Consider the following 13,513-nt stretch of genomic DNA (forward strand, 5'->3'; position numbering starts at 1 on the left):
TAAACAATTTGTTTTTTTTCGTAAAGTATTTAAATAAAAGTAATTTGTCTAATAAAAAAAAAAACTCCATTAATTTCTAACTTCAACAGTTACAACGCTTATCCATTTAATACTTAAAAACAATTCTTTTGACAGTGGTAGACACTAAATTTACAATTTGCTATTTGAAGTAATATATTGGATAATTATCTGTGGTTTTATTGAACAGTTGCTTCATGAGAACTAATTATTTATCACAAAAATCCTGTTAAAAATAAAGAGATTACCGAAGATGTCAAACATCCTATTTAAGATATTGATTGCTTTCTTTTGAGCAGTAGATGTTTTCTAGGATAACATTTCTTCGGACTGATTGCATTAAACCGTTCTCTTCATCACTGTCCAAGGACTAATTGGTATCGGATTGTTTTGAAGCCTTGGATACTGCACTGGATAAAGGTAAATATGAAATAATACTTCAATATTAAGCTATAAAATAACAATGTAAAGACAACATTTTAACGACAGGGTTTTGTTAAATGATGTTTTGGGTCGTTCAACTAAATATTTAAATGACACTGCATTTAGTAATTGTTTAGTTATGAAGTAATGCATTAACAGTGAGTAAACTAAAAAATGTACTAAGTTAGTAGATATCAAAGGTGCCAGTAAAAATTTATATTATACACGTAAATCTTATACATAAATACTGCAGCTAATTGTTTTGTTTTAAACGTTCAAAATGATGATAATTTTGTAAAATATTTATAAGTTCTATATAAGAATAATAATTTTATCGTTGCTTTTTAATGTAAAACAGCATGGTTTTGTTAAATGATTTTATAAGCCGTTCAACTAAACATAATAATACACTTAGTAATTGTCAAGTTATGAAGTAATGCATTAACAAACAGTGAACTTAAAAATGTTATTAGATGTCATGCGTGCTTGTAAAAAATTACATCATACATGTAAATCTTGTATATAAGATATATAAGCACTGCAGCTAATTGCATGTATTATACGTTCAAAATGATTACAATTTTGTAATATAATGAAAAGTTCTATAAAATAATAATTATATCATCGTTACTTTTGTGTATACTCCATTTCAAAAACTGTGTGGTGCTTTTTTTAATCGCATTTCACCCATGCATTCCCAGCTTAAAGTTATACGAAGATTACTTTGTAGCAACCAGAAAGTGACTATATGTGTATGTATCCACTAACGATTTCTTGCCATTCCATATTTGTAAAGTTTACTGCAAAATGCATGGAAAACCTTAAACCTGATTCTCCTTCTACAGTGTCTAGTATATTGCTATTTACGAATTATTTACTAGATAAGTTCTATTGGAAAGCTTCACATTTTACTTTTGCAATACTCTTAATTTTATTAAGTTGTACTTCAGCTAAGAATCGTGCAAAATGTGATTCATTTTTGAAAAGCCTACATATTATTTTTGATATGTTGTTTAAAATGTTATACTAAACAGAAATTAACATGTGTTTTTTCATAAAACCCTGTTCGTAAGATATATAAATTATATATAATGTACAGTAGAATTCAAAATAAAAGGAGATAACTCTTTCAAAGACACTAAAATACAGTAGAAACTATTAGATTTTCAATGTGAGTTATTTCTGAAGAGCAGACAGATTAGAATAAATGCATACATTTCATCATATAGACCTATAAACCAAGTTAATAACATAAATAAAGTATGAAGCCATTTTTACAGAATTTGCATGATTCTTACAAAGACTGCTACTTAAGTATTTGAAGACACTTTATCCAAATGTATTTTGAATTGCTTTATTGAAATCTGCCATTGTTAACACTCACTAGCAATTCACGCTAGTGCAGCATTACGTTTCTAAGTTTCATAAATGCCTTATCCATGTAATAGATAACCTATTTTTTTTTCGAGGAAAAATTAGACGATTGGTATTGTAATATCTATTCATACTATTTCTTCTTTTCAACCTTCAATTTAATAACATTACATATTGATTATCATTTCATGAACAATTACTTCTTATCTGGGATACAACAAAACCCCAAAGTACCATCGATCTCTTTCCTTATCTCAGAACATACCCAAGAAGAGATACGTTTTAAAATCATAAGATAAGTAATAAGTTGAAGGTAAATTCGAATTTGTAATTGAGTATAAATTTATTACAAATTGTTACATATTATTAACTCTGACTGATATTCTTAATTTCTATATTTTCCTACTTTTTTTGGAATATAACACTGAATGAACTTAAGAATTTTAATGTAAAAACGTAGGTCACCGAAATTGATATTAAGATAATCGAGCATTAACAAAGGTAATAGTTTTCACAGCATTTTAAACATTATTATTTCATAGCAAATACATATGTCTGTATTATTTTGTAAGATGACAGAAAAAAAGGGCTCAGTATAATAAGTATGATCTATCTTGAACAAAATTGTAATCTGCACAAATATTTTGTCCATTTGAAAAGCAATAATATTTTAAATATTTCACTTTGTTTTAGGCCCCGTGCAGGTCCGGGTGTTAAAAGAATAGGCCTGCAGCAGCGCTAAGCTTGTCGTATAAGGCGACTAAATAGTGCTCAGAAACCTAGCCGGGGGCTAGGCGCTCTGCCCACAGAGCAACTGGGATGTGTGCCCCAGGTGGTGGAATGGGGTACCCCTGGCGTGCTACATGCTGGGGTTGTCAGGCTATAATACGGAAAACCTGACCGCAAACCATAGTGGTGCACCGTGTTGGGAAAGATGCCACGTTCCTCGCACGTTAAAGAACCCTACTGTGGTATTCGATAGGAGTAGGAACCTTTGCGCTCCGCCACAGGAGGCTAAATTGCCCGACCTTACCCATCCCCCCCTTTTTCCAGTGGCAATCAAAATTTGTCGACCCTATTGTCCTTGTGTCCCATCCTTTTTTTTTCCATTTCATGTTCATTTTATCATCCATTTCATGTTCATCGTCTGAATATAGCTGAAATATTGCTGCTCGGACGTTAAACCCCAACAAACAAACAAACAAACACTTTGTTTTAGAAACATCACCTGACAGAATCATGGACATCTTCACGTACTTTGTCATTTACACAGTAAGTAGTTTCTTATAGTATTTGATTCTTTAAGTAAACTGCTTTTTTTCCATTGTTGGGAGAAAATATCTTTTTTGTTGTAAAGCGAAATGAGAAGTATGTGAAAACAATGTTATTTCTTTCAGCAATCAAATCTCAAAGATCAGATTCAAAGTGAAGAAAGCAGACAAAATAAAATGTCAACTCATACAACAACAACAAAAAAAAACAAAAACAAAAAACCAAAAAAAATCAAAAAAAAACCAAAAAAAAAAACAAAAACAAAAACAAAAAAAAAAACCAAATAAACAACCAAAAAAATAAAAAAAAAAAAAAAATGGACAAATGGATATTAATTCAAAGTAAAGTACTGAGAAAATTTTTCCAATAATACGCATAAAACTCGGTACGACATACTTGAAAGTTAAAAGGTAATTTAAGAGTGTAAAGGTTGTTTGATTAAAACCAAAACTGCTTTAAAATGATATGACGATTTTCTTAATCTCTTTTCGTCAGGTATGCGTCACAAAAGTCCTTTCCAAATTAGAAAATACCTGTAATTCTAGAAATGGGAACCACGATCCAAAAACATTTGACCTTTTTTCGTGTGCATGGTGCTATCACTTTCTTTTTTCTGTGAAACAAAGTATCTTACATGCCAGTGATAGAAATTTCTATCTAAGTTACTCAGACAGATCACGCTATTTAATTCCAAATATCACCGACGAAGGAAATAGAACGGAAATTTGCTCAACATTAACAGCGGACGAGTGTATAAGGTGGCAAGCTTGTTGTTCAAGTGCTAGTGAATGTTGCAAGAGACAGATAGCGGTATCACCTGGTGACAATAGTTCGTGCAAGCGAACATGGGATGGTTGGGGATGTTGGCATGATGCCAAACCGGACACCTCAGTGTATTTGTCCTGCCCGTCGTTCCTGACGTTCTCAATTCCATCAAGTAAGTTTATGTAGCGTTTCCTACCTGCAGTTAAAAGTAAAGTTTAATATAATGCAAACACAAATTATGTAATATGAAATGTCATTTTCACTTATACTTTTTAGAACCGGTTTTAGCAGTCAAGTCAGAACACAGATTTGCTCATTTTTAAAACAATGAAACAAAAGGTCGAATTCCTTACGCCCATTATTAAGTAGAATAATGTCTACATTGATAAACTTAATTAAATTAAAATAGTAACAATGACGTACCATCCTTGGAAGTTTAATATATATAACCAAGTATAATATATCGATACTAATGCTCAAACTGCTTGGCAATTGATATAATCTTTAATGTCATGGTCCTACTATTTCTATTACTGCTGAAATACATGTATTATCGCTTTTGTTGTGAACATAATGTCTTTTGAAATATATGTTATTTCTGATTAACAACTTTAATCACTTTGAGAAATTGAATGATTTATTACATGCAACTGAACAACAAAGTAAGCATCCAAGAACAGCCATTTTAAAAAAAATTAGTTTCAAACACTTTTAAAATAAAAAAGTGATAAAACAAGCTCAGTGTTTGCCCTTCATAACACGCCCCTGTATGGGAAAATGTTTACTCCGTAACCTCTCGATGGTTTGCCAATAGCGATGTTGGACAAAATCACGATAAAGGTGTAATTTTTCACATTTGACACTGCTCGTGTTTTTTTACCTATAAGACAAAGGAAGCTCTCAGACACACCTTAAGTACTGGTTTACACTTCCCTGTGAATAAATTGTCTCGCTAAAAACTTTAAATTTAATCAATGACTTTTGTCATTACCAAATTCAGTTTTCAGATACTGTATTAGAAAAAAAGGACACAAATATATGCATGCATGATCATTTAGATATTTTCTGATGCAAGATACTACTAAAATCCACTTGATTTAAATACTTCACCCCTATACTGCTCATGATTTTATTCCGTTCCCTTTAAAAGAAGAAACTAACCATTTACATCTGCCCGAAAAAGCTTCATCAATTAGGCCCTATATCTAAAAGTAAAACATACACATGACACCAACGAGTCATATCATAAATCTATATTTGACAGTCTACAGTCGATTTTTACATTTTGCAGATAATGCCTCTCGAAAAACAAATATTTTAATATTAATAGTGTTCTTTGTGCCAGTGCCGTAATGCATCGAAAGTGACATTCAGTTACTGTTAAAATACTTTAGATCCTGACCTAAATAGGTGAAAATGTTCATTCATTTTCCCGATCCACTATTCTCATTAATACAGGTTTCCCATCCTTGGGCATACTTTTAATATTTCATATTTGACTCTTCTCCTCTCCTTGAAGTAAAGCAAAAAGTATTTCAAACATGTACAGAAAGTCTCCTGTGCAGTGTGTTATTAAATGGTGTTCTCAAGCAAATGACGCTTACCCTTACCGGTGCATCTGGTCCATGCTCCTAGTTTTTAGTGGAGGCCGAGTTGCTCATTTGCTTTTGTTACTTTGTATATATGATTTTAGTTACTTTATCTTCTTTGTTGTATATGTCTGTTTTCCATGTTTGGTCTTATTCCCTTTTCAGGAAAGTTTAACATTTCGTTTAAAATATTTTTATTGTTCCTTTAATGCTGATCCATATAATTATTCGATTCTTTTTATGACCTCATTTCTATTTCCAAGTTATTAAATTTCAAAGAAAAAAGCTTTGGCTATATTTAGATTTTTAAATTAAATTATGAAAAATGACTGTCATGTTGTTTTCAGTCTATTTGAAATAACCTCAATTCCCGCGGTGCACCTTGAAATTAACCAGCTACACAGGTTATTCAGTGTGCACCGCGTAATTGCGGTAATATTTTCATACACCAGAAGAATATAACAATCATTCCTTAAGCATTTAATATTTACATGTTATAACAAATTCATATACTGATCAAAGTTTTCTGTTGCTATGTAATTCATCAACTAGAATGATATAGTGAATACGATATTTCATGAAATTAGAACTACAACCAAAAAAATAATTGTTTTTCAAAAGCGTCTAAATTCGATGTTCATACAACGAAGTTTAAAGCTCATCAGCGATTGATATTGAATTCATTTTTCCGCATCTTTGAAATCTATGTAGAACACTTATATTGCAATCCAAAATTAAAAAAAAATAGTAATGCATTGTTGCCTCAAAATCAAGGTAACAAACGTATGAAGATTTTTTTCGCATTAATTTACAGAAACGTACTTTAAAAATCCTTTATTTAATTCATTTCTTAAAATACACACACAAAGATGATTTAAATCAAATATCAAGAAATATAACAGTCACACATAGTGTATTGATTAGTCACAATGTTAAATATTTATGGAGACAAAAAGCTCTAGGATATAGAAATGGACTATTCATGTATAGTATGAGAGAGAATTATACCTATATTTGAAGATCTATTCTATAAACTAAGTATCCATCAATCTACTGCCAAGTACTCTCTTCACTGTCAAGTCGGATCAGTTGACGTCTTATGACGTCAGATAAATCGTATGTTTTCCCGCTTAATGGTAAAATCTTCCAATTTTCTCAGAGAAAATTGCACTGTCGCAAGTACTTAACATCAATATTAATCTCAAAGTAGATGCTAGAGGTTTGTTGATAAGTTACATAGTCAAACATTATCATATTAACTATTCATTTTTAACGCATTATTTATCGAAATTTTCAGTAGCACAAAATTCAAAACCTCTTCAACACTGATCCTTCATTCTTTCCATTAAACATGGTAGCTACAATTATACAGATCCGTTGATATACTCTGGGTTTGGCTTTTAGTACTATTTGTATGCATTTTTGTTTTGGATTTTGAACTTCTTGAGTATTATGTTCTCATGCTGTTTCTCCTTGAAACATGTGTGCTTCTGACTGAAATGAAAATTGTTATGTGATTGGTATTTTTGTATGTATTTTCATAATAGTTACATACATTGCTATATTGTTCCCTTGATTACTCACACTGCCGCGCTGTAAGAAATGTTTTCAGTGCTATAATATATATTTTTTTCTCTTAAAACCAAAATACTCTTACAAGCAAGCAAATGTCAATAGTTCATGTAAATAGCTTTTGTCATTGTTCATTAAAAACTTACTTTGATATCCAGGAAAGTGCGACTTATTTCGCAAAAATCTATAGCGCTAAACAATCATTATCTCTATATGTACCAATTGAATGTTGAAATCACAATTATTTTGCATCACGCTTTTTGTTCAATCATATTTGAAGTTGTTTAATTGCTTAGACTATCGGCCAAAGACGGCCATAAGCATGCCCGAACGATAGAAACACAACTTTAAATAAAAGATTTCATTGCGTTGTGAATTTTATGCTCTGTCTTTTATCCAGTCTAGTTTCGTGACATAACTCTTCTCGTCCATATTATATATCTAATGGGGATAAAAACTGACAACTAGTGAGTTTATTTACCACTTTGATTTTGATACCTCTACCAGGACGGCATTGCCAGATTGTTAATTTGATACTGTGATAATCGTCAATGTTTGTAGGTTTTTGTTTGGATATTTGCCAATGTTTACTTCATACAGTTGTTACAACCTATGTTTGTTTTGAAAATTCTCCAGTATAAGCTGCTATTACTAAATTGAAGTAATATCTCATTTTAGAAATATCAGTATTCATACGATATTATATTTAGCATGAGAGTTGAGAAATCGCATCGATAAAATACCACTTTCCTATATTGTAAATTTCGATAAGCTGTACACATGTTTCTAGGAGTAACCTCTCATCAGCAGCATTAAAATCAAATATGTAGAAAGATCATAATCAAAATATTATTGGTATACAAGAAGTACTCAAAACCAAAACTATCGAAAGAGGAAGCCAAATCCATCACCGAGAGGTTCTACCACATGCAATGCAAGGAATGAAGCCTAATTTACCCCTCTCCCACAAGACACCTCCGTTTAGCAAACGCCATAGGCAAAAATGTTCTTCCTTTGTCTACATGACTGGAAATACGCCGTACTCCGTTGACTTACGAAACAACTGACTGGTTTTCGGTTTATTTGAAATAACCTCAAAGCCCGTGGTGCATTTTATAGTCATTCCCGTCGTTGGGGATCAGTTCGTATTGTTAGTGCTTTTGATTTTCAGTGAAGTGCTTTTTTCCCAATTTCTAATTCTATTATATTTTGTTGTTTACATTATGTATACAAAAGGATGTCGTCGTGTTTCATGTTATCATATTTTCCATATCATTCCATTTTGATATCTCTGAATTGTCCTTTTGTTTGATATTGGTAATAACAGACCTTTGCCTTAAAACTAATCGGCTATAATTAAATAATGTTCTTTTACATTTTTAATGCAGCTCACTATATTGCCTACTCTCCTCTTTTTTCTACGCCGGACGACTTTTTATAAGTAGATGGGCGGTGTTTCTAGGAAAGCAGAGGACGCTTACCCTACCGGTGCACCTGGTCCATTACTCCTTCTTTCTCTTTTTTTTCATTTTTATCTGTTTGTTTGATGTTTCATTTGTTTTCATGTGATATCCTAATGCAGAATGTCAAAATATCAACAAAAATGACAGAAGAGTTAATGATAGGACATTTCAGATATCAAAATCTAACACTAGCCACAACGTGAAAAAAAAAAAAAAAAACACAGCTAAGCGAAGAAAATGAACTACAACTACACCAACAAATTAAAGAACCAGCCATAAAATCAAAAGTGGGATTAGGTGCTCAGAAATGTTTAACATATCCTGCTCCACTATTTGCACCTGTCAAATCGCGAATGTTTAAAATCGAGGAGGAGTCTAGCTTTAATAGTGTAGCTCTTCTAAATTGTTTACTCACAAGTCATTTCCACTTCGTTGACATGTTGTATTTATCATTTAATTATCATCATGCAATGACGACACATTACGCGGGGGATTTTGCTTTAAAAGCAATATTGTATGGTAAACATTATTTGATTAAATCTTCTAAAAAATGCATTGACAAGGACATTAACAGCAGATAATTCTGTAATATTGTATAGTGGAACAAATTGTATTAAATCTACTATAGAAACATTTTGATGAAATTAATGTAATTTCATGTGAATTCAATTCACAAGAAATGCATTGGTTTTTGTTAAAAGAGAAATTTTTTCGACGATCAATTTTAACAAAATATGTGGTAATTAGTTGCAGGTTTATCGTACCATTCTATGCCGGATTGATATTTTAGGCACGGCCACTATGAACGGGTACATGTATAGTTGCATTACTCTCTGAAACACAAATAATTCACTGGCACAACTAAACTTGAAGAATCACTTCATCGATAGTTTTACAGGAATTATCTCGTCTTTCTAGACAAATATAAGTAAATTTACTTATACAAGCGGTTAATGAAGTATATGGCATAACTGATTTTAAAGATTTTAAAAACGAAATGTTTACATATTTTTTTTTCCGGATAAATAACATTCGCTTGAGTGTGATAATTCTTGAATTGGAACAAAATACATGAAATTATTTAGGATATATTGAAATTAAAAAATGTAAATTCGAATCCATTAAAGCAGATAATCTGAAAAAAAAAACCAAATTGAATAACTACATCGAGAAGACTATAAATGTTTCAATTTTACATTTATCTGTACTAACGTTATTTCAGGGACTGCGTGTGTAGTTTTATCTTCCAACTCAACTTATGCAAATAAATATGAAAAGCAATGTTATGTTGCCTAAATTAAACAAGTGAAATTAAAACTTGTAGGGAAAACAACTTGTCAATTTTCACTATAAGTCGTTTTCTTTTTCCGTATACTTGACCAAATATTACGTAACTCATCAGAAGTAAATGCTAACTCTAACCATACACTGTTTGGAAGCTCAACGAATTCTTTTGGTGAAGTTTGGGCTGCTTATAGTTTTAATGTTCTGTGTTTGTTCATTTGCCTTATTTCTGTTTATGTTACATTTCCGGCCTTCCCGTTTCTTTCTAAATATTTGAAAAAAATATTATCCTGAGTTCATCCAGGTAAACAATTAAAACCTGTTATAACCCTGCCTATTGTTTGTCAACGCTGATGATTGGTGTAGGAACAGCATTTGTCAGAAATTGTCAGCAAGTGAAGTCGTAATGAAACTAGAGTAAAATTATTAGAGGTAGAATCGTCCCAGGATGGAAATGTCAAATATTACGTTTTATTTCAGTTTCCAAACAGTTTCGAACTAACAACCAAGTACCATTGATAGAATGGTTATTTTGTTTTAAATATCAAATATTACGTGTTGATACATGAACCTTGCAAAATAATTAGTCAACATGTTATGGTTGTATTTTTAACTTGTATTAATAAAGCATTGAATTTATGATTTTGTTTTCTTCTTTTTGTTGAACAGTGTGTGACCATAAATTTCATGGTTTGATTGATTACTAGTATGTGCAGAAATAAATAAGCACTAATAAAAAACATTTTTTCATAAAGACAGATTACCTCTCTCGGGTTTTAATTAAAGTTAATAATCATTCTCCAAGTTGATCTGAAATTGTTAGAAAGGTAATTGAAGAATCGTCATCGTAACGATTTATGACAGTTCTAAAAAAAGGTTTGAACTGATAACCACTGGAGATCCCCTAGAAACAGATCACATATATTAGTGTGTTTAAAATGTATTAAGACTGTCAATGAGTTGAAAGTGTTTTGCTTACGAATGAGAAAGACACTGAGACTCCAAGTACCCTTTTATATCTTTATATCTTTGAAGTCCCTACATAATGTTACATATGATACATTGGATTCAATTCCGGTTCCGGTTTTCGGTTGGTATTTTGGTTCCTATTAATTTTCCCTTGATCTATTTTAAAATACCTCATCCTATATAATATTTTTTTGTAGTCCAGGCAACAAAAAGATGTTTAAAGAACGGATCATGGGAGGAGAGAGATGGCGAGGCATGGACCAATTATCAACCATGTCTCAATTTTCATGTAAGTAAAAAGAAAGATATTCAATTATTCATTTAAATGCTAGATAATCAAATGGTGCAGGGTTCAAACATGTTGTTAAACAATAAATTATAAATGACGACGAATCTGAATCCCCTTCCATGACCTTACTAAACGAACTATCATTTTCAGTGTCTTTTGTTTCTCTTGAACACACCACTTCCTTATCAGCGTATGCATTTTGAAATCTTGGTCCAAGCGTGAGGTTTATCTTTCAAATGATTATTTTCAACTGCAATAATAGATACCACGCAGATGATATTTAGGGAACGTAGGTGTTACTATTATTTGGTCACTATAACATGAACATGATTGACATATCTGCTTTTAGTTCATAGTAAACAAATATTACACATTTCATGCTCCTACATCATACTTAAAGTTTACTGCGATTGCTCCCTTTTTGTTGTTGTGATGGTGTATGTGTTAATGTGTCAGTTCTTCCCCATATCCCTTAAAGCCTTGCGTTTCTAGGGTCAAAACAGTGACAATATAAAATTTATTATAATTATGATCATTACACATTCTACAATATTTATGTTTTGCTTACCGTATCAACATGGATTTTTTACAATATGGCTTTTGGAACACGGTTATATTACTACAAAATTGAAGCCTTCACTACAGAAGTTTTATGGCCTACGTCATAAACTCATGGATCGTTACAGTGTATCCATATACACAATAGGAACAAATTTGTTTACCGTGATATAGTTTTTCTTTCCTCTTTTCTCCACCCCGTACTCAACATGAGCAACTAGGCGGTCCTTGCTCCCATTTTTTGGTGAAGTCCGAGTTTCTCATTTGCATGTGTTTCTTTGTACATGTTATTTTGGCTATTTCATGTTCCTTATTAAGTATTTCGGGTTTCCCTCTCTAGTTCTCGTCCATGTTCTTTTGATTTCTGCCCGGATCTTGGTTCCATTGATTACTCTTTGTTACACGAATAACACATAGAATTTCCAATAAAATGTTGGCAACATTAGCATGGTATTAGACTCATTGTAGGTTTATTTCTATTTCGTTATTCAGTTTTAAACAGGTATTAATCCCCCTTAAAACACAGTCAAACACGTCTGAACTTTCTTGCATTGGCCTATATTATTAAAATTTAAATTATTAAATATTAAAATTGGGATGTTGTTGGAACAAAAATGTTATGTGTGGGAAAATGGTATCATAAACGTGGAAAGACGTCTAAGAAAATCGACAATATTTGTTCAGAAGAAAGATATTCAACGAAGGTTTTTTTTTAAGTTGTTATATTTAAAATCATAAACCAACTGGGTTACGCTATTTTGACAATAACCCATTTCCGTGATGAAGTTTCAATTATATGAATTAATCCCGTGAGTTCGATAACAAAACGTCTGATCTCTAGAAATAATTACGCTGTGTGTGTTGAACTGAACTAATAAACTATGAATGTAGGAAATTAAGCTAAAACATCAATGTAATTAATTTTGCGGTTCTGAAATTAAAGATTCGCCAGAGAGAATTACTTTAATATAACTGGTGTTATGCAATATTTGGAATCAAACTTTTACTGCAAAGCATCTAAGGCTATCGGGGAATACAATGAAAGACAAATTGTGACAATCCTTATTCCATATCCTCAAAGAGGGTTATCATTTAATGATTGTCTACAAATGAAAAAAAATATTTATATTGTTCAGTTTTATCTCCCTATAATTACCACGTTTTTGTTCCAACGTGTTGCGTTCGAGGAAAAACCATATACGTATAATTGCAAGTTAGTACATACAGTACTGTATAAGTTAAAGAAGAGATTTTTTTTTATTTCTAAAGCATGTGTAGCGTTAGTCTGTAGTGGATAGGGAGCATATAACTGCGATGTGTTCAACGCGTTTCGTATGCGTACATGACATATGCTTTATATGGACAACGTTGTCCACTCGTCTAACGTACACAGAAAGCATGCATAGCGTTTGACGATCTGATGAAAGTAGTTTTCTTTAAATGCATTACACAGAAGGTGATTCATCAATGTAAAAAAAAAACAATGAAATTACAAATGTATTTTACTTTCTATCCATAAACAAGTGTTAGTTTTTCATTTGGTTGTTGCATTTTTTAGACAAAACAAACATTTATATTGAACATGAACTATGCAGTTTTCTTGATTTAGTTGATTTAAGGAGGTAAACCTAGGGTAAGGGACATAACTTATGTATCAGTGATATGTTTGTTTCATATTTAATTTCACCACAGACTACCAACCTTTCATTTTACACAGAACAGAATAAAATTAATCTAGATTGATACACTACATTGATGTAAAATGCAAAATACAAACGTTCCAATGATTTTTAAGAGTTGTGTCCCTTACACTAGGTCTACCTCCTTAAGTGGAAGACAAATGTATTTCCTCTGAAATAAATATTTATAGGGAGGACATAACGGTTTTATGTGAAGATATTGTGTATGAAAATAGTAATAATGATAAAAAAAACATT

At 31.6% G+C, this 13,513-nt stretch overlaps 1 protein-coding gene across 1 annotated transcript in view; it reads left to right on the top strand.

Moving 5' to 3' along the window:
* Window positions 1-271: 271 nt before the first annotated feature.
* LOC148603126 (calcitonin gene-related peptide type 1 receptor-like) overlaps window positions 272-13,513 on the top strand; it is a 29,690-nt gene continuing 16,448 nt past the window's right edge. The window contains exons 1-4 of the mRNA XM_088552261.1: window positions 272-438; window positions 3,035-3,087; window positions 3,583-4,024; window positions 10,927-11,018. Coding sequence (XP_088408387.1) covers window positions 3,055-3,087; window positions 3,583-4,024; window positions 10,927-11,018 — 567 coding nt within the window. The 5' untranslated portion in view covers window positions 272-438; window positions 3,035-3,054. The remainder of the gene's footprint in view (window positions 439-3,034; window positions 3,088-3,582; window positions 4,025-10,926; window positions 11,019-13,513) is intronic.

This window comes from Perna viridis, chromosome 11, assembly GCF_037379345.1.
Source record: "Perna viridis isolate PV_CMFRI_1.1 ecotype Kerala chromosome 11, ASM3737934v1, whole genome shotgun sequence".
Lineage (NCBI taxonomy): Eukaryota > Metazoa > Mollusca > Bivalvia > Mytilida > Mytilidae > Perna > Perna viridis.